The sequence below is a fragment of the Chiloscyllium plagiosum genome, unplaced genomic scaffold, assembly GCF_037043375.1.
Source record: "Chiloscyllium plagiosum isolate Xiang-an unplaced genomic scaffold, Cpla_swu_hap1 HiC_scaffold_6, whole genome shotgun sequence".
Taxonomy (NCBI): domain Eukaryota; kingdom Metazoa; phylum Chordata; class Chondrichthyes; order Orectolobiformes; family Hemiscylliidae; genus Chiloscyllium; species Chiloscyllium plagiosum.
In genome coordinates, this window is record NW_028270144.1 from 96,846,670 (window position 1) to 96,869,010 (window position 22,341).

Sequence of the window (22,341 nt, forward strand, 5' to 3'; positions counted from 1 at the left end):
GCTGTACCTGCATGCTTACTTTCATTGACTGATATACAAGAACACCTAGATCTCATTGTAATTCCCCTTTACCTAACTTGACTCCATTTAGGTCGTAATCTGCCTTCCTGTTCTTGCCACCAAAGTGGATAACCACACAAATATCCACATTAAACTGCATCTGCCATGCATCCATCCACTCACCTAGCCTGTCCAGGTCACCTTGTAATCTCCTAACATCCTCCTCACATTTCACCCTGTCACCCAGCTTTGTGTCATCAGCAAATTTGCTAATATTACTTTTAATACCTCCATCTATATCATTAATGTACATTGTAAAAAGCTGCGGTCCCAGCACTGAGCCCTGCGGCACACCACTGGTCACCGCCTGCCATTCCGAAAAGGAGCCGTTTATCACTACTCTTTGTTTCCTGTCAGCCAACCAATTTTCAATCCATACCAGTATTTTGCCCCTAATACCATGTGCCCTAATTTTGCTCACTAACCTCCTATGTGGGACCTCATCAAAGGCTTGTCTATCTTCAGAGTTACATCCTCAAAATATTCCAGAAGATTAGTCAAGCATGATTTCCCCTTCATAAATCCATCTGACTCTGACCTATCCTGTTATTGCTATCCAGATGTGCCGTAATTTCGTCCTTTATAATTGACTCCAGCATTTTTCCCACCACTGAGGTCAGACTAACTGGTCTATAATTCTGTTTTCTCTCTCCCTCCTTAAAAAGTGAGACAACATTAGCCACCCTCCAATCTGCAGGAACTGATCCTGAATCTATCGAACATTAGAAAATGATCACCAATGCATCCACAATTTCTAGAGCCACCTCCTTCAGTATCATGGGATGCAGACCATCAGCTTTCAGACCTAAAAGTCTCTCCAACATCATTTCCTGCCTAATATAAATTCCCTTCAGTTCAGGTCCTTCAGCCACTATTACATCTGGGAGATTGCTCGTGTCTTCCCCAGTGAAGATAGATCTAAAGTACCAATCCTGCCCAATAAGAATGTTTTCATATTTTAATCTGAGTTTTCCTAACATTTATGCGGCCTACCGTTAGCTCGATAACCTGCTGCTTCATGCCAAATGAGCAATGAGGACTGCCTGCAGAAGGAATGTCCTGAAGTAAAGGGGTTAATTGCAGAACAGGCTATTTCAAACAAACAACTAGCTTTAAATGTAGCAAGGAACAGGGGAGCTACCTCTGATAAGAAGGCAAATAGACTTAAGACTTCCAAAAGTGTAATCAATGTTGGGGATGTAAGAATCTAAAGGATTATCAATAATGTCACACCACAAACTTAAAAGAGAGAAATCATGTAAGAATCCAACACCAGAACAATTCAACAGCAAAATTTCAAAGGACGTCACTGCCTAAGGATCAAACCCTGGACACATTCAGAGACAGTCACTGTTGGTTGGAATTGTACCTAAATTCATCGGTTAATACCCAAGTTGAGTTGTGAAGTTTAATTTGCTTACTTGCGGGGTCTTATTTTGATTGCTGCATGCGATAAAGTTTAAATTATTATTTCAGTACTTGTGTATCCGTGAGATTTCTGCATAGGTAGCAAGTTAAAGATAACTTGTGGTGATTTACACATAATGGCTTAGCAGCCAGAAGTAAATTGTGGCCTTTAAATGGTCAATTAAAAGCCTCGTCCTGCTGCCACTGGCATGATGACAGTAAAGCCCATGGGGTCATGGACTTGTGGGACCTCCTGATTGGGCATTTTATTGTCCATGATTCCCTAGGTAGCAAGCACCACTCCAATTGAAAGGGCATTGTCTTGCCCTCAACAACAACTGCACCCTCTTGAAAGAGCCTGCTTAATAGCTCCTTGCTAACTCAACTGACTTCCTTAGGTTTTGGGACCTCTTCCATGATTGCTGCTTGTGACTGCTGCAGTTTCAGTGGTCAAACTTGATGCTGTGCTGTGCTGCCAACCCTTTGAATATTCAGCAACTCTTGGAGATAGGAAGTTCTCCTTTAAGGGATAGAGTCTCAACACTGTGCAGTTATTTGATGGGTATAGAACTGAATCAGGAATCCCTGATATGCAGTGGTAGAATTGTCACTGACTTCCAAACTGCTGTCGTGGCCACCATCATTGTGTTAAATTCATGGAGTGACATGTGGCTGAGGAAAAAGCAATAACTGTTGGTACTGTTCCTGCTGCTACTGGTACTGCTACTGACGTTGTTAACAATGGTCCTCTTGTCTCATATTAGCAAATGTTGTGCCCATGCTGCAATGAACATTGATATCAGGGATGTGCAGATCAAAGTGACTGAAATCCAAGATAGGTGATCCAATTCCATGAAGTTGTAGGTTGTGTGCCAAGCAGTATATTCTAGATGCAGAAACTATGGTTACCACCCTCTCACTGAGACAGAGATGCTGCTGTAGTTTTCCCAGTCTGAAAGTTTCCTAGCTAATCAGTTTCACTTAAAAAGTACTCTTTAGGTTATCTTGGTGATTTCCAAGCACTTCAAAAAATGCATGTGCAGGCCTTTAAATCCTGAAATTATTATCTCTTTGAATATTTTAATTCTTTTACCAACTGTTCTACAGGAAATCTCCATTCAGTTAATTAAGAAAATCTGGAATAAAAGGCTATTATAAGTTATATTGACTATGTAACTATTAGAATGTTGTAAGACTCACATGGTTCATTTATACATTTTGGCAAAGAAATTCTGACACCCTGCCCTGGACTGGCCAAATGTGATTACAGCCCACCATAATGTGGTTGACTCTTAAATGCCCTCGAAAATGGTTTTGTAAGCGAGTTAAAGGCAATTGGGGATGATCAATACACACAAATGATGGCTACATCCATTAATGAATGAACAAAAAGAAATTACTTCAAAGCTATTTGATTTCAAAATTTTGGGATTATGATTATTAGGTTTCGGAGGCTGATCTTCCTGACTCAAAGAAAAATTACTATAGGTAATGATGTATAACACTGAGATGCTGCAAGCAATTAAGAAGGCAAATGACATTTCATCTTCATTACTAAAGGATTAGAGTAGTAATGATGCTTCATTTCAATTGTATAGAATTCCGGTGAGACCACACCTGGAGCACTGTGTACAATTTTGATCCCCTTGCCTAGAAAAGGATTTACCACAGAAGGACAGCAGCAACAACAAGAATTCATATCTTTGGTTCTTCGAATGGCAGACTGTCCAATGAGGAGACCGAGGCTGTATTGCCTGGAGTTTATAAGAATGAGAAGTGATTGTATTGAAGCATATATAATTCATATAGGTCTTGACCGGGTAGACCAGGGATGTCTACAACCAGAGACACAGTGTCAGAATAAAGGGTAGACCATTTCTGAGATTCCAGGAAATTTATTCAATCAAAGGGTAGCAAATCGTTTGGCAATCTCTACCTCACATGCCTTGGAGGCTCAGTTATCAAGTATGCTCATGACAGAAATTAGTAACTTTCTAGATTTTATACGCATCAAGGGATATGATGATAGTCCAGGAAAGTAGCATTGAGGTAGAAGATCAGTCATGGTCTAGTTGAATGGCAGGGCAGGCTTGAGGGTTTGAATGGCCCAGTCCTGCTCTTAATTCCTATGTTCCTATAAGCCAAGCTTTGAAGCCTCCAAAAATGAGATTCAGTTTATGCACTGAGTATAGATAATGGGCACTTCTCAAATTCCCATGCAACTCCACAACACAAACAGCATTGCCTCTTTAATCCCTTGCACTCAGTTACAAGGTAGGGCACAAACTGATGGAGTGGAAAACATTCAACTTATGTACCAAGTATATGCAACATCATGATCTTTATGTTCAGAAAATTGGAACGTCTTAAATCCTGTGATTTATTGTCATTTTGAATGCAAGTCAAATTTTCAAACAATTAATCAGAAATTCCTTCCCCTTCCTTGGTACGTGTGAGCCAGATACTCAAGTTATATTGCTTCTATCCAAACCCGACAGAATGTGAATTTGGGGAGTTAGGATATGAGCATGATTCACCATTAGAAACCTCCAGATTACCTTCAGAGAAGGAGATCGTACTTATCATTCTCATTTCTCTTTATTTACAGCTTTCCCCCATCAGACCCTCCAATCTGAAGGCAATCCAAGTCTCATTGGTGACTTCTTCCAATGCTCCAGAAAATGGATTTCCTTCAGTCATGAGAGAAAAGTAATATGTAAGGGTTGCTAATGCCAATCCCATCGTATTTCCATGGAAAATGTTTGCTTGAATCTACTAGATATGAAATAAGTCACTTCCATTTCTCAAAATCCCTAGAAATCTCAAGACGACATCAATGTTTCTTTTTCCTCACTATTGCATTCAAAAAAACAACTTGTCACAGGAGCTATGGAGAGCAATCTTGTGATCATTCAATCTTGTGATCATTCAATCTTGTGATTATATTTTCGCTACCAACTTGGTGTCACAGGGGAAATTTGGTTCTGACCCCTGTTTGCATTTTAAGGCTGAAAAATATAAGCTTTTCCAAACCATACATATCTGTCAAATTATTTATTGATCTTGACTCTAGTAAACAGATGAAATTTTTATTCCTTTTTCTCCACCCATTTGTTATTTATATTTTACCTCCATCCTCCTATTTCCTGAAGTTGGTGAAAGACAGATTTGTTGAAGATATCACCTTTGTTTCAATCAGCAATACCATTCACTACTAACATCAAAATATCAAACTCTGAGAAAAATCTTAATACCTTTGAAAATATTCTTACATTCAGGACAAATGCAAGTTCTGTTTGAAGTAATCTGTGAGCCCCATTCACCCACACAATCTTCTTGAACACAACACAGTCAGTGGGCCTACAGCTATGGAAAACCTAGCTGTGCTCAGGCAAAAATGGGATCATCCCAAAATCCAAAAAGTAACATCCCAAAATGCAGACATCTCAGATGTTTACATAAAATATAAAACTTAAGAGTCTTGTGGCACAGTGGTGGTATCATTAACTCTGGGTCAAAAGGTCTGAGTTTAAGCTTCACCTAATCCAGAGGTTTGTCATAATGGGTTGATTAAAATAAATGCTCACCACAATCCCCCACCCCCGCCGCCAGGGTTGAAAGGAAACCCCTCTGCAGGAACTGACCACAGGCAGTCTCCATGGAGTTGCAAGCAAGCCCCAGTAAAGCCATCCCTCCCTCACTTGCTTTCATGATTGCTGGTGAGAGATCATCGCTTCCATAGATACCCTGCCTCTGACAAGATACCCGGATGTGGTAATAGCAAACTGATTTGGTGATCCTACATTTCACTCCCAGTCTCAGCTTCAAACCTACTGTCTGAAAATGATTAGATGATCCCACCTTATGTCACCCCATTTTGTTTCTCAGACAAAAACTGGGGAAAAAAAATACATCTCACAAACAGCCTGAACAATCTAATTCCTGACGAAGGGCTTATGCCTGAAAAATCAACTCTCCTGCTCCTCAGATGCTGCCTGACCTGCTGTGCTTTTCAAACACCATTATTTTTGACTCTGACTCTCCAGCAAATTGCAGTCCTCACTTTCTTCTAATCTAATATCAGACCATGTAGCTGTTCAAACCTATTACCTGTAAGTATCAAGTTAGCTTATTTCACCCTCACCTGGATTTCACGTTTTGCTTCTTCTGTGGTCAATATCAAGTGCTTTTTGTGCTTCCCTATAATACTGCAAAGACTGCAAATACTTGCATGATCCTGTTTACAATAGAGCTTGAGAGTTTCTTTGTGCTCTTCACACTTTCGCAAAGGTCTTGCTTCTGTGGGGTCAACCAAGACATGATCTTTGAGTGATGGTTTCTCACTGTGTGGGCGAAGATGTGTTACGCAGAAGAAAGTCTCACACTGGATACAGCTCATTGCAGCCGGTACATCTTCTTCAAAGCAATAATCACAGACAGTTCTCCTTTCCTGGCATTTTGACAATTTTTCAACATCTTCAGCAAGTTTGCTATTTTTAAGCAGCCGTGGCTTTTCAGCAAATTCAACTTGACATTCAGGACACATATAATTGTCTTCTGGTGACTTGTGCTTCAGGTGATCTTGAATGCATCTGAGGCAGAAGCTATGGTTACAAGTAAGAGTTATCGGGTATGTGAATATCTGCAGACAGATGGAACAAGTAATTTCATCCTTGTAGCTATCGACAGGTTTAAAGTAACCAGCCATTATGACCATATACAAAAATGGAGAGTGCTCAACTATTTATATGAACATGGGTTCTTCCACTTCTCTTTACATTCATTACTTTAATAAAGTATGTCAAAGAATGTCATACTCCAACTGATTTTCTGTAATAATTGCAATAATTACTTTATATGTTTTAAAATCTTTATATTGTCTAAAATATCAAAATAATGGTTTAGCTATGTTCTTCCAAATTTAATGGTATAGTCTGCACATGACTTTCTCCATTTAGATACTGTCAGCAATTGGAAAATTGAACATTATAAATACTTAATACTTATTTTAATTGAATGATATTTAATTAATATGAAATAAGATCCCTTCTTGTTGATTATGCAATTTCTGAAACATAACTGGATGGAATTAAATTGGATGAGAGAGAGGGACAAAGGCACTGGTGAACTGTACAGAGATAATTTAATATTTTGAAATCATTTCTCTTGTGAAATGGACATTTTTTATTCCAGTCAGGAAATGTGTGTTGCTATTTTGCAAAGCGCATTCATGTATAAATTGTATCTAAAGTATGTGTTGGTGGGGGTTTAACTCGATCAACATTAGAAGTACAATCAGGCAGGTACATGAAAACTCCTCTCTGGCCTCTTTTGAGTTAGATGATCTCAGCAAGGTAATCAAATGATACTACAACAAGCCTAATTGGGGTGGCTCAGGACAGGAAAAATTCCCCCTGTTAACTATTCAGTGATAGCGATTGGTGTTGCTGTGAAAATTAATCTATTTTTCCACGTTATTGCATTGCAGTTTGCAAACAGCCATGTATCTGGGTTTGCAGATAATACAAAGTGAGGTGGGAATGTATGCTGGAAAAAGAGAATAAAATGCAATCATGTACACTGCCTTACAATAGTACCTCAGGGACATCCCTTCAATGCAAGCAGACACAATGAAAAGCAAGGTGTTGCACCTATCCCACCGTGACAGTTGGTAGAATTTGAATTAGAAACTCTGGAATTAAAAGTCTAATTGTGCCCTTGAAACAATTGCCAAGTGTTGTAAAAATCCATCTGGTTTACTAATATCCTTTAGAGAGGAAATCTTGAATTCTTACCTGATCTGGCCTCCATGTGACTCCAGATCTATCATAATATCATTGACTCTTATTTGTCCTCTGGAAAGGACTAACAAATCACTAAGTTGATCACATTCCTGATGAAGGGCTTTTGCATGAAACTTTGATTCTCCTGCTCCTCAGATGCTGCCTGACCTGTTGTGCTTTTCCAGCACCACACTCTCGACTCTGACTTCCAGCAAGTGTAGTCCTCACTTTATCCAAAACGCTAAGTTGTACCAAACTGCTAAAAATCCTGAAAAGGAATGAAACTGGATAGACCACATAGTCACCAGTAACAAACCTTTGTTGACCCTGGGAGGTAATTCTAAAATTGGGAGAGCTAAACTCTTACTAGTCAAGTAATACCCTGACACAGTTATACCCACTGGCAACCACTATTATCATTGCTGAGTAAGGTCTGTCCCACTAGCAGATCCAGAAGAGAGGTAGATGGGCAAACATAGGAAACCAAGTTAAGGAAATCTTCTGCTGATTTTGTTTTTTGTTGTGAAACCAAAGTTTATTGCCAAACGAGTCACAAAAAAGTAGATTAATGGTATATTGTGAAGGCAGGAACAGGGTCACAAGGGAAAATATTGTGCTGTTCCAGATTCTCCTTCTCTTACTACCAATGGACAAGATACAGTCAGGGCGCAACAGCAAACCACATCCAATATTTGCAATGCAATAACTGATGAAAAAAGGACTCAGCATAAAGCATTTCCAGCACAAAAGACAGCAGCCGAAAAGTCTCATGAGCATGAGCACACAACTCAAAGCTAACCAAATCAAAGATCTACACAGCATTTTTGATAGAGTCATAGAGTTGTACAGTATGGGAACAGATTCTTCAATCCAACTCGTCCATGCCAGATATCCAAAATTAATCTAGTCCCATTTGCCAGCATTTAATCCATATCCCTTTAAACCTTTCCTAGTCATGTACCCATCCATTTGCCTTTTAAATGGTGTAATTGTACCAGCCACCACCAATTCTTCTGGCAGCTCATTCCATACATGCATCACCAAAAGTTGCCCTTAGATCCCTTTTATATTTTTCCCCTGTCACCCGAAACCAATGCTCTCTAGTTTTACTTTCCTCTTCCCTGGGGAAAAAAAACCTTGGCTTTTCACCATATCCATGCCCCTCATGATTTCATAAAACTCTATAAGGTCACTCCTCGGCCTCCAATTTCCAGGGAAAATCACTCACACCTATTCAGCCTCTCCCTATAGCTCAAACCATCCAAACCCGGCAGCATCCTTGTAAATCTTTCCTGCACCCTTTCAAGTTTAACAACATCATTTTTATAGCAGGGAGACCAGAATTGCATGCAGTATTCCAAACGTGGCCTAACCAACATCCTGTACAGCCACAACATGACATCCCAACTCCTATACTCAATGCACTGCCCAATAAAGTCCAACGTACGAAATGCCTTCTTAACTCCCCTGTTTAACTGTGACTCCATCTTCTAGGAACTATGCATCTGCCCTCCAAGGTTTCTTTGTTTGGCAACACTCCCCAGGACCCTACAGGTAGGTGTATTAGTCCTGCTCTGATTTGCCCTATCAAAATGCAACAACTCACATTAGTCTAAATTAAACTCCATGTGCCATTCCACGACCCATTGGCCCATCTCTCCATCTGATCAAGGTCTCATTGTACTCTGAGATAGCCTCCTTCACTGTCCACTACACTGCCTATTTTGCTGTCATTTGCAAATTTACTAACGATTCCTCCAATAATCACATCCAAATCATTGATGTAAATGAAAATAAATAGTGAATCCAGCATCAAACCTAATGGCACACCACTTATCATTGGGCTCCAGTCCGAAAAACAACCATCCACCACCACCCTCTTCCTTCTATCTTAAAGCCAATTTTGTATCCAAATAGCTAGTTCTCTCTGGATTCCATGTGATCTAACCTGGCTAACCAGGCTACCATGTGGATCCTTGTTGAACACCTTGCTGAAGTCTACACAGGTAATATCCACTGCTCTGCCTTCATCAATTGTCTTTGTCACTTTTTCAAAACCTCAATCAAGTTAGTGAGACAATATTTCCCATACTATCCCTAATCAGTCCTTGCCTTTCCAAATACCTGTAGATCCTGTCCCTCAGTAATTATCCCCCAATGATGTCAGGCTTACTGGTCTATAGTTTTCTGGCTTTTCCTTACCACCTATCTTAAATAATGGCACCACAATAGTTATTCTCCAATCTTCTGACATCACCCATGACTATCAATGATACAAATATCTCCGCAAGGGCCCCAGCAATCATTTCCCAGCTTCCCACAAAGTTCACCTGATACACCTGATCAGTTCCTGGGGATTTATCCACATTTATGCATTTTAAGACAGCCAGCAAAACCTCCTCTGTAATATGAACACTTTAAGATATCACTGTTTATTTTCCAAGTTCCGTATCCTTCTGACTTGAAATAATCATTTAGCATCTCACTCATCTCCTGCAGTTCCATACGTAGACGGCCTTGTTAATCTTTAAGGGGCTCTATTCCCTCCCTTGTTCCCCTTTTATCCTGAATGCCATGGTAGAATCTGTTTGGATCCTCCTTAACCCTATTTGCCAAAACTATCTCATGACCCCTTTTTGTCCTCTTGATTTCCCTCTTGAGAATACTCCTATACTGCCCTTATACTCCTCTAGGGATTCACTCAATCCCAGCTGTCTATACCCACCCTATGCCTCCTTCTTTATTGTGACCAGAAAACGATGTCTCAAATTAGGCCACCATTAGGCTAGAGCCAGTGTGTGAGATATTCATGCAGGCAAAGTTCCTAAATTGGTTGCAAGAATTATCAGTTTCTTAAATGCATCAATTTAATTCTTTTCTAGTCAAGTGAAGTCCAGGTATCATTTTAAAAGCCTGCAAGACTGTACTACAGTACTAGTATGAAGTACTGCACCCTTAACTTCCTCTCCTTTTCAGTTAATGATCAGTACTCCACCATGTTGAATGTCATTTGGAGGAAGCACTGAGGGTGGAATGTTTGAGCATGAGACTTCATGGGGTCTGTAATCAATGTTATAGCATCCCAGGGCAACTCTTTGACTGCATACAACTGTGCCACCTTCTCTTTCCTCAATCTGTCCTGCCAAAGGAAAGGGCACAGAATGTACCATGAATAGGAATATCAATGTATATCACCAACAGTAGCCATTTCTGACAGAGTTGGTTGATTCTTAAGGACATTGTTGCGAGACTGAGTCTAGTAGGTGGTGAGGGAAAAACATACTTCACCGCATCCCTATTGGCCTGCCTGCCACAGATGCATTTGTCCATGAAATAATCAATATGAGTCTTTTTGAGATGAAATCCTATCTTCACATTGAGGATACTCTACAGCATGTTAGGTGACACCAGCAGCGTGTGAAATGGGATTGATTTTGAACACATCTAGCACTTCAAAACTAGGCATCCATGAGACAATGTGGGGCACCATAAGCGTAGCTGAACTGTATTCAAAGACAATCAGCATTCTCATGGCCTTACATGTGCCTCCACTCCACCATAACCATGAAGCCTGGTTCAATGAGGTGTACAGGAGGGCATGCCAGGAGCAGCACACACACAATGCTAAAAATGCCAGCCTGGTGAAGCTACCAAACAGGACCACTTGCTTGCCAAACAGCATAAGTTTATAGTAATAGACCGATCTCAGCTCTGGAGTTCTGCTACATCCAGTTATGAATGGTGCTGCACAACTAAACAACTCAATAAATGAAGAGGCGTCACAGCATCCTAATCTTCAATAATGAGGGACTGATCATGTCAGTGCAAACATTAAAATAATCTTCAGTCAGAAGTGCCAAGTGGATGTTTCACTTCAGCCTCCTCCAGTGGTCCCCTTCATCACAGATGTGAGTTTTCAACCAATTGATTCATTCCACATGGTATTAAGATATGACTGAAGGCACAGAATGCTGCAAGGGCAATGGGTCCTGACACTTTTCCAGCAATAGTTTATCTCCAGAACTAGTTACACCCCTAGCAATGTTTTTCCAATATAGCTACAACACTATCATCTAACAGCAATGTGGAAATTTGCCCAGTTATCCTAAATGCACAGAAAGCTGGACAGATCCAATCCATCAATTGCCATTCCATTGGTCTACTTTCTAATATCAGTAAAGTAATGGGAAGGGTCATCAATAGTGTTACCTAGTAGCACTTACATAGCAACACCTACTCATTCACACTTGATTGGGGTTCTGCCAGGACAACTCAGATCCTGACCTCATTAAACCCTTGGTTCAAACACGGACAAAAGAGCTGACTTCCACACATAAAGTAAGAGTAACTGTCTTGACACTAAGGCAGCATTTGATAGAGTGTGGCATCAAGGATTTCTAGTGATGATTGTGCTGTTGGAGATTACTCTTCTTAGATCCAATATATATCTGCAGGGTTTCTTCATGGTAGTGCCCTATGCCCAACTATCTTCAGTTGCTTCATCAATGACCTTCCATCCACCATAAAGTTAGAAGTGAGGATGTTCACTGATGATTACATTGTGTTCCACAACACTCATAACTCCTCCAATACTGAAGCAGTACATTTCCAAATACAGCAGGATCTGGACAATATCCAGACATGGGTCAACAACTGACAAGGAACGCTACCTCTATTTTTATTTCCATTGCCTCAAGGTCTGTATGTGGCAACAGCATCTGGAAATAGAAGCCAAAAAGTTTACACACTGATCAGGTGTGTGGAACTTATAAAGCCACACAGCTTAGAGGGAACTTTCATGTCAGGTAACATTTATGCCATACAAGTGTCAGACCTTTAACCTCTCCAACAAGACAGAATCTAATCATTGCTTCCTAATATTTAATAGCATTACCATCTCTGAATCCCAACCATCACCATTTATTGACTGCATAAAAAACTGGCTATTTTAAAATATAAATATGTTGGCGACAAGAGCAGTTCAGAGGCTAAACATCCTGGAGTGGTAACTCACCTCCTGCTTTCTCAAGAAGGTGCCCACCATCTACAAGGCTCAAGTCAAGGGTGTGCTGGAATAGTCTCCACTTGTCTGGATGAATGCAGCTCCAACAATACTCAATAAACTTAGCAACATCCAGGTCAAAGCAGCCCATTAGGTTGGCACCACATCCACAAGCACTCACTCTCTCTACCACTGAAACTCAGGAGCAGCAGTCACAACTCCTCTGAATCTGAAGCAGTCTGCGTCCAAATGCAACAGACCTGCGCAATATCCAGACTTGGGTTGACAACAACATGCAGAGCAGAAATTCACCAAATCTCTTTAGACGGTACCTTTCAAATCCACAACCACTACCATCGAGAAGGACAAGGACAGCAGATACATGGGACCATCGCCACCTGAAAGTTCCTCTCTTAGGCACTTACTATCCTGGAAATATATCGCTGTTTCTTACTGTCACTGGATCAAAATCCAGGAACTTTCTCCATAACAGTATTGTGGTATATCTACACCAAATTGACTGCTGAAGTTCGGAAAGGTAGTTTTAACCTTTCATGTCCTAGTAATCAAGAATCTATCTATCTCTTCCTTTAAATTATTTAAATATTTTCTGCATCCACTACCTTTTGAGGAAAGGAATTCCAAAGACTCACAATTCTTTAAGAGAAAAATGTTTCCTCAGCCCCTCCATTTTGAAACCAGAACCATTTGTTCTAGATTCTCTCACAAGACGAAACGTCATTTCCATATACACCTGGTCAAATTCCTTCAGGAGCTTATATGGGATTAATTTTGAACAAGGCTAGCAATTCCAACTTTATTCCATGCTCAGCCACTTTTAGTTAATAAGGCTAGAAAGCCTGGGAGACTCAACCAGTTAACAAAAACCTAAACACAACTTCAGTAAAATAGTTAGATAAGTGAGCTGGCTTCAAAGAGCAGACTGATCCCTTACCTTCCATTCCATCTCCACTAAAACCAAAAATGGAGAAGTTTGAGGCAGGTCGGGTTTGTGATTGAAAGTTCTTACATTTTAAGATTTCTTCCAAAACCATTTTTGGGGAATGAAATATATAAATCATCCCATTTTGAGCAAGTGCTGAGTCCGAAAATAATGCACCTCATAAAGAGAAAAGGTGAGAAACTTAGAAAGTTTGTATTAACTCACCTTTCAACAAATGAGTGTTGACAATGATCTTTATAGAACACCAACCAATGTTTTATTTACACAATGTTGAGCAGGCTTAATGAGTCTGAGGAAAAATAATGTATAAAGTTTTTGTGATGCAGTGGTAGTGTCCCTATCTCTGAGCCGCAAGGTCAGGTTCATGGTCAACCTGCTCCAGAGATGTGTGATATTATCTCTGAATTGGTTGATTAGAAAATATCTACAAAGTTTCAGGATTCCCTTTGAAATATTAATATACTGAAAATTATGCTTGCACCTTGAAAGACAATAAATGAGACAGTTCACTTACTAGAAAGGATGTATGCAAAAAAAAGGAACAAATATCAATAAGACTATGAGAAATAGAACAGAATTAGGCCAATCTGTCCTTTGATAGTGATTGATATGTTTCTCAATCCCATTCTCCTTCCTTCTCTCTATAACCTTTGACCCTTTAGTAATAAAGAATTTATCAATCTGATATAAAAGAGACCTAAGGGACAACTTTTTCACACAGAGGGTGGTACCTATATGGAACAAGGTGCCAGAGGAAGTGGTGGAGGCTGGTATAATTGCAACATTTAAAAGGCATCTGGATGGGTATATGAGTAAGAAGGGTTTGAAAGGATATGGGCCGGATGCCAGTAAATAGGACTAGTTTCGGTTGGGATACCCGGTCAGCATGGACAAGTTGAACTGAAGGGTCTGTTTCCGTGCTGAACATCCCTATGATTGTATGAGTCTGTCTACATTCAATGATTTGGCCTCCAAAGCTTTCTGCAGCCATGAATTCCACAGATTAACCACCCCTTGTCTTAAGAAATTCCTCCTCAGGTCAGTTCTAAAGGGTGGTGCCTTCACTCTGATCTTGTGTCCCCAGGTTCTGGTCTCTCCTACATTTTCTCCATGTCCACTCTACTGAGGCCTCTCAGTACTCTGTAAGTTTCAATGAGATCCTCCTTTTAACCATTTAAACTCCATCAACTACAGACTCATGAATCCTCAACTCATATGACAAGCCCTTCATCCCCAAAATCATCTTGTAAACCTTCTCTGGACTGCCTTCAACACACCAGCTTTGACAAAGGGTCAGTTAGACTTGAAATGTCAACTCTTTTCTCAGATGCTGCCAGACCTGCTGAGATTTTCCAGCATTATCTCTTTTGGTTTTAGATTCCAGCATCCGCAGTAATTTGCTTTTATTTTTTACACCAGCACATCCTTCCTTAGATATGGGGCCAAGAGTGCTCACAATATTCCAAATGTGGTCTGAACGGAGCCTTATACAGCCTCAGCAGTACATCCCTGCTCTTTATTCTGGCCTTCTTGAAACAGAAGCTTTCCTAACTGCCAACTGCTTGTTAACCGTAAGAGAATCAAATGTCCACAAATATCCTGTACAGCAGTCCCCACCTGCTCAGGGCGCACTCCATGGGAATCAAATGTACATAAACACCTTCACAGCTGCTATGACTTCTTAATTATAGACATTTGTATTGAAGGGGAGTCAAGAGAGCACTGTTTTTCTTCAAATAATATCACTGGCACTGCTGCATGTGAGAGGTAAAAAGAGTCTCAAATTAACATTAAAGTCAAGAGGTGGCAACCTCAGTGCTGAAGCAGTCTCTCTGCTGAAGTGCCAGCCTAGATTATAAGGAGTAGGGCTTGAGTCCATAACTGTTCAATGCAACCCTGATGCAGCAGAGTTATTTCTGAGCCAAGACTAACAAATTGAAAAGCAAAATGGGAATGATAAATCCAAAGCAATCATCTAAGTTAACTCTCAATTGTAAAACAAGAGCCAATATTTACTGATAGATGGTCACTTCAAGACTATTACAAGGGCTGGAATCTTTCCAACCCTTGAATGATATTGACAATGCAAGTCAGTTGGGAAAATATGGCAAGATTGGCAGAACTTAGATTCTTGACGTCAACAAAAGCAGTCCAATTCTGCACTAAGTTTGGAATGGTGAGACACTTTTTGTTACTGAATAGGAGAGGCCTATTTGAATTCATTAGCATGCAACTATGACTTAATTGATCTGCATTTTCCTATTCCCCCAAGTGCTGGATAGAAAATGGAATGGAGGCAATCCTTAATATGAAAGTCAGAGCTAACAGCTATTTCCCCAATTGTCTATCTTGTACAGCAGTCACTAACTTCTTAACTCCCTCCCAACCTGCCCACCCCACCCATCTGGTCAGTGAAATAGGCCATTGTTTGTTCTGGGGTCTGTCTGAAAGTCAAGGGAGGTTACCAGGGATACTGGTGTGGTAGGGAAACTGGGGAACTCAATTGTGGGCATTGGAGGCAATATGCTGGTATATTGAGAGAATAGTAACTATGAAAGGAGCAATTCAACATATAATCAGGAGCAATGCATGAGAGGGAAAGGGGTAATGCAGGTTGGAGTAGAGTGGGGCTTGCTGTTCAGTCATGGGGAATCGTGCCTATGAGTATTTAGGAGATGCAAAGCACTTTAGTACACTCTAAAGATCCAACAGGCATTTATGTACATTTGAGTTCCATGGAGGGTGTCCTGAGAAGGTGGTGACCGCTATGCAAGAGCTTAATATACATTTGATTCTGTTATAGTTAACATGCAGGTTCAGCTGGCAGTTAGGAAGGCAAATGCAATGGCAGCATTCTAATATGACTATGCTGCATGCCTGGGTATGAGGTAAAGTGAGAACATGACTAATTAAATAAACCGGTTGGGTGGGAACATGAGCAAGATCAAAACTAGTGGGGTTTACAGTGAGGGGAAGGAAGAAGGGAATGGCGATTTGGGAGTGGGGAGGATCACCTTGGTTGTGAACCTAAACCTGTGATTTGCTCTGTCAAATATGACCACTGTTGCCTTCCATCTTCATCCAAAACACAAACGGAAATGGAAAACATCGACTGCCACACCTCAAGTGAACCGAGTAATCATTTTTTTCTCTGAGGGAAGAGTGTCAGAATTTGTTGTGAGACCTTGCAATAACATTGGATGGATGCCCATACAATGCAAATAAAAGACATCTGTGATCATAAACTCTTGTATGTATCTTCAGCTACTGTGTCAATTGAAAATCCTGGCCACAAACATTTTTGATCATTTATTGCAACATTACAGATCGATCCTACTAATTATTGTGAGACACAGGCAACGTAATGTGGTCTGGAAAGTCTCACTTTAGTAAACCAGTATAGCAATCACTTTCCAAGGTCCAATATCCAGCAAAAAAAAAACCCACAAATGATGTTCATTTCACAAACTGGACCATAAAGCATTTGCACTATTATCCTATATATAACACTGCCTATCTTAAGTGCTGCAGGGTTTGGAGGTCAGTGAAGAGGTCCTAATCATTGTTGCCACACGTTAAATCTGTGACTGCATATGCATCAAAAGTCTTGAACAAGTGATAACTGAATCAGGGCAAGGATGTGAATTGTCCATGTGGAAGCATGGAGCGACCTCTTGAACCATGTTGAGCGACCTCTGTGGCTCAGTGTTTGAAGAACACTGTTCAAATGGTGAACATTCACGCTGAATGAATAGTGAGTTTTGAGAAGATTTGTAGCTCAGGTTGAGGTTTTGGATGTAGGTTTGCTCACTGAGCTGGAAGGTTCATTTCCAGACATTTCGTTACCGTACTAGGTAACATCTTCAGTGGGCCTCAGGCGAAGCAATGCTGAAAACCCCTGCTTTCTATTTATGTGTTTGGGTTTCTTTGGGTTGGTGATGTCATTTCCTGTGGTGAAGTCACTTCCTGTTTCTTTTCTTAGGGGGTAGTAGATGGGGTCTGACTCGATGTGTTTGTTGATAGTGTTCCGGTTGGAATGCCATGCTCCTCAGAATTCTCGTGCGTGTCTTTGTTTGACTTGTCCTAGGATGGATGTGTTGTCCCAGTCGAAGTAGTGTCCTTTCTCATCCAAATGTGAGAGAGGGTCATGTCTTTTTGTGGCTAGTTGATGTTCATGTATTGTGGTGACTAGTTTTCTGCCTGTTTGTCCAATGTAATGTTTGTTACAACCTAGCACGGTATTTTGTAAATGACGTTAGTTTTGCTCATTGTCTGTATAGGGTCTTTAAAGTTCATTAGCTGCTGTTTTAGTGTGTTGGTGGGTTTGTGGGCTACCCTATACAGTCCCTCACACACCAGGCAGAAGGTATAAAAGTTTGAAAACAGATACCAACAGCTTCTTCCCTGCTGTTATCAGACTTTTGAATGGACCTCTCATATATGAGAGGTGATCTTTCTCTGCATCTTCACTGTAGCTATAATACTATATTCTGCATTCTATTCTATTACCCTGATATATTTACATAAAGTGTGATTTGTCTGGAAAACAATATTTTTCACTGTACCTTGGTACGTGACAACAATAAATCAAGTCAAATCACCAAATGAATGGTTACAGTCATCTCCAATTATGGCAAGAAACATCATCTTGTAAGTGGTGCAGGGTCAAAAGTCAGGCACCCTACTATCTGTCTTGGCTCTTTCAACCCTATTGGTCACTAACTCTTGAAATGAGACAAAGGCAGAGATTGAATGAAAAAAGATCGGCTGGCACAGCTGTTAGCACTGATGCATGTGGAGGAAAAATAGTGGTGTCCTAAGGGAAAATCATGCATGCAATAGTGACAGTGATATACCATCAGTATTGGTGGGAAGTCAGTGCAATAGTGCAGTTAGAGTGAATGTGAAAATGAAAAATGTTTTTTACAGTAATTATGTACTGCAATTCCAAATCAATGCATTGAGATACAATGTAAACATAACACGTCAAATCACATCGCTAACTGTAATAAATGTTCAGTATCCATGTTTTTGACACAATTAGCAAACAAAGGTTATTAATAAGCCAAGTCGACTTCTTCCGAAAATGTCAGAGACAGTACATACACATCAATTAATGCTTTTATTGTCACTGAAAGCATTGAATACTGAGTTTGGCCACAACAGTAAAAAAAATTAAATGCCGCCCAGCGAGAAACAGTGCAAATGCAAATAAGGTTGATAACATGGAAATTTTTAAAAATCAGCACTATCATTTCAAGTGTTTACCAAGCAATTAGGAATGATTATGGAATTAATATTAGGTCCTGCAAATATCTTAGTAATTATAGCTTATTTGAGGATTCAGTATGTTTCATGTCCACAGGCAGGCAGCAGGTGCGGCATTCATTAATCTTATTACTTAACTGACTGACTTTTTAATTTAAAAACAATGGGATTGTGAACTACCCACAGAACCGATCAAACCTGAACCTGTATATTCAACTCTAATTTGTAAACATGATACCTACAAATCTTATAATGTTATAATTAATAAACCTCTTTAAAATGGTGTGAGAGGCTGATTTCAAAGATTTAAAAAATTGATCCATGACACTCATAAAGCAATTGAATCACATTTAAGAATGTTTTTCTCCATTTTTTGCACAGAAAATATCTGGAAAAATGTTGCTCTCAGTGTGAGGTTTTCAAAAACAAAAGATGTGAATTTCTGCTGAGGTTCCTACACTGTACTATTCAGACCAGTCGGGCTGAATGACTGATTTCTGTGCTGTAATTTATTCCTAAGTCTTGTGAATTTCAATGTAGCACTCTGTTTAAGGACAACTTCTTCCAGTATTGGTGTTCGCAATTTTTCTTAATATCAAACATGATAAGTTATCCCGACCTGAGGTTCTTTTCATCAAGGATTCTTTCCATTTTATGTGAACAAGTAACATGAGAATCTAAATCCAAATGAGAGTAAGTGAGTAGATGCTTTGCATTAACAAACAATAACTCACTTAGAAGCACAAACCTGAGACAGCCCCTTACAGCACTTAGTCACTGTCAGAGGTACAGGACTATTTATAGGTCAAGTAAACTATCAGCATTCTATTTCAGAGAATTTCTCAGGTTAACAAATCTGTAGCTGTACACCTGCAAATCAACTAAAATTAAAGATGCAAGTACATGCTGTTGTCAGATATGTGACCTGGCACAACCGTTTGTGGTTTAACTCACACCTGCAAAAAAGGTTGCCAGTTATATTTCTATTGAGAATGTGGTGCTGGAAAAGCACAGCTGGTCAGGCAGCATGTGAGGAGCAGGAGAATCAACATCTTGAGCATAAGCTCTTCGTGATGAAGAGCTTATGCTCAAAACGTCAATTTTTCTGCTCCTCGGACACTGCCTGACTGGCTATACTTTTCCAGCACCACACTCTCGACTCTGATGTCCAACAGCTGAGTCCTCACTTTCACCCATTAATATTTCTGGCTCTCTGCTCAAATCCTACATGGAACTGTTCTTTCCTCCCCTTAAAAAAACACAGGAGGAAAGAAGCAGGAGGAAAATCTTATGGCCCCTCTAATTTGTTCCACCAAACAATGACAGCATGAATGATCTGATCCCAAATCAGATCATAATCTGGTCACTCCCATGCAGGCCGTTAAAAGACACTGAGGTCTCCCAAGCTGTTTACTCACGTGGTCTTAACTAATCAGCTCAGCACCTCTGAAAAAAAAAGGACAAAATAACCTTTTAAAATGTTACAATGTTGTCACACCACAAATTCAGTTAACTTTAGGGTAACTGTGGAAAAGGACAAAGAAAGAAAAATATTAGTTAGTGAAATTTTTCTAAACTGATGTGGGATTTGGTTAAATAAATTGGACCAGCTACTTGACAGTAAGTGAAAGGATTACAGGGAAAAGATAGTGACAGTTCAGTACAATCTCTGAAATAAAAAGAGTGGAACTAACAAACACAGAGTTATCAAGATAGGTCAACAGTCTGGATTGCTAATTAAAATTGTAGCCATGATGTGGAGGTGCCATTGTTGGACTGGGGTGGACAAAGTTAAAAATCACACAAAAGCAAGTTATAGTCCATAGGTTTATTTGGAAGTACAAGCTTTTGGAGCACGGATCACATGACAAAGAAGCAGTGCTCTGAAAGCTTTGTACTTCCAAATAAACCTATTGTAGTATAACCTGGTGTTATGTGATTTTTAATTTAAAAAGTGAGCTACCATACAGTGGTTAGTTCCTCCCAGGAACAATCCTTTATATCCTGCTTATACTTTATATCCTGTTAATACTTTATATCCTGTTAATACTTTCAGATAGTAACTGTTTAAAAAACAATATAAATATTGCAATCAGGGCAGAAGAGAGTGGAATATTAGGTGAGATCAACATCATGAGAGGAGAAGTATTAAGGGGTTTAACATGGTGTAAAGTGGACAAATTCTTGGCCTTGAATCACATGCGTCTCAGATGTTTTAGAGAGAGAAAAGTGGCAGAGGCTGTGGCCAAGATTTTCCAACCCTTTCTGGTCAGAGATGTGGTGTCAGAGAAGTAGAGGAGAGCAAATGCACCATTTCTTAAAAAGGAGGAAAATAATAGATTAAGTAATTACAGGCCAACCAACCTGGTAGCAGAAAAACTATTGGAAAAACTTCTGAGAAGGATAAAAAATTTCATTTCAAAAGAGATGGATTAATTTTCATTTTGATATATATGGATTAATCAAAGATGGTTAGCATGGATTTGTTAAGGATGTCTAATTAACATGATAATTTTTGAGGATGTAATAAGGACAGCTGATGAGGTTAAACATTCAAAGAAGTCTACATGGAGTTTAGAAAAGCTTTTGATTTGGTCCTATATGGCAGGCAAGTCACAAAAGTAAAAACTCATGGATTTCAAGGCAAAACAAAAAGTTGGATCCGAAATTAAGAGTTGCAGGAGAAAGGAAAATGTGATTGCTGATGAGTGCTTTTGTGAGTAGAAGGCTGCTTCTGGTAGGGTTGTGCAGGGCTCAGTACAAGTTCCTTTTTTTTTAGTAAATATCAATGGCTTGGACATGAATGTGGGGGGTTTGATTAAGAAGTTTGCTCCTAATGTATCTCAGAGATTTGAAGAAACTACAACAGATGACTCAAACCATTGGAAAATACCACAAGATTTTGTGCCTTCACAGATCTTCCAATTTTGGTGCAAATAGTTCAATTCAAAATCAGCTCTGCAAGTTGTTCATATACCTGACACAAGGCAGTTGAAGTAACTGCTCTACTTGGAACTCAGTTGCAACCAAAAAAATACCAAAAGGCTCATGGAAACACTTGAAGGAACTCCTCAAAATATTCCTGATTGGATTAAACATCGCCATCAACTAATGAGAGTCCCTGATTTCTAACCAAGCAAAATAGGGAATTTCTTTCAGGAATGCACTGACCCAACATCAGGAACATCAGAAGGTAAAGTCAAGACATCAGAGTGACACACAACTTCCAAACACACATACCTCGGAATCGTCAAGCATCACCTCTCCTGCAAGGGCAGAGTCTGCAGCCTGTAGAGTCTCTACTTCAGCCATCTCAGAACCCACCAAATGGAATAGAAACAAACAATCTTCTATCCCAAGAGACTAGATTAGAAGAAGAAGACATGTGAACATGTCAAGACAAGTTGAAATGTCTGTTACAAAGGCATACAGGATCCTTGGCTTTATAAATAGAGGCACATAATACAAAAGGAAGGAACTTATCATAACCTTTTCCAAAACATTAGCTAGGCCCCACCTGGAATATGTAGCCAATTAAGAGCAGCACACATTGGAAAGAGTTTAAGCCTTTTTGAAAATGCAGAGTAGATTCACTGGGAGATAGGTTTTGTTAGTCATGCAGAGGGGTTATTTACCTTAACATTGCTGTGACTCAACTGGAAGCACTCTCACCTCTGAGTCAACTAGCTATTGGCAACTTGAGCACAGAAAGGTAGGGTGTTACTCCAGCTATTGATGGAGTGTTGTATTGTTTGAGATCCTAGCTTTTGGATGAGATACTAAATCGAAGCCCTGTCCACCCTCTCAGGTGGATAGGAGAGACCCCATAACACTATTTGAAAGAGCAGGGGAGTTAA

At 39.8% G+C, this 22,341-nt stretch overlaps 1 protein-coding gene and 1 long non-coding RNA gene across 11 annotated transcripts in view; one reads left to right on the plus strand and one right to left on the minus strand.

The window, feature by feature from the left end:
- Positions 1-4,328, plus strand: part of LOC148149817 (uncharacterized) — a 31,774-nt gene extending 27,446 nt beyond the window's left edge. The window contains exon 3 of the long non-coding RNA XR_015757460.1: positions 4,076-4,328. This is a non-coding gene — a long non-coding RNA (uncharacterized LOC148149817). The remainder of the gene's footprint in view (positions 1-4,075) is intronic.
- LOC122551067 (E3 ubiquitin-protein ligase TRIM62-like) overlaps positions 1-6,270 on the minus strand; it is a 256,003-nt gene extending 249,733 nt beyond the window's left edge. For all 10 annotated transcript variants that reach the window (XR_015757456.1, XR_015757457.1, XR_015757458.1 and 7 more), the window contains exon 1: positions 5,612-6,270. Coding sequence is in view for 6 of the 10 variants with exons in the window: in XM_087988248.1 (XP_087844374.1) it covers positions 5,612-6,184 (573 nt within the window). In the remaining 4 variants the exon portion in view is untranslated. The remainder of the gene's footprint in view (positions 1-5,611) is intronic.
- Positions 6,271-22,341: the final 16,071 nt, after the last annotated feature.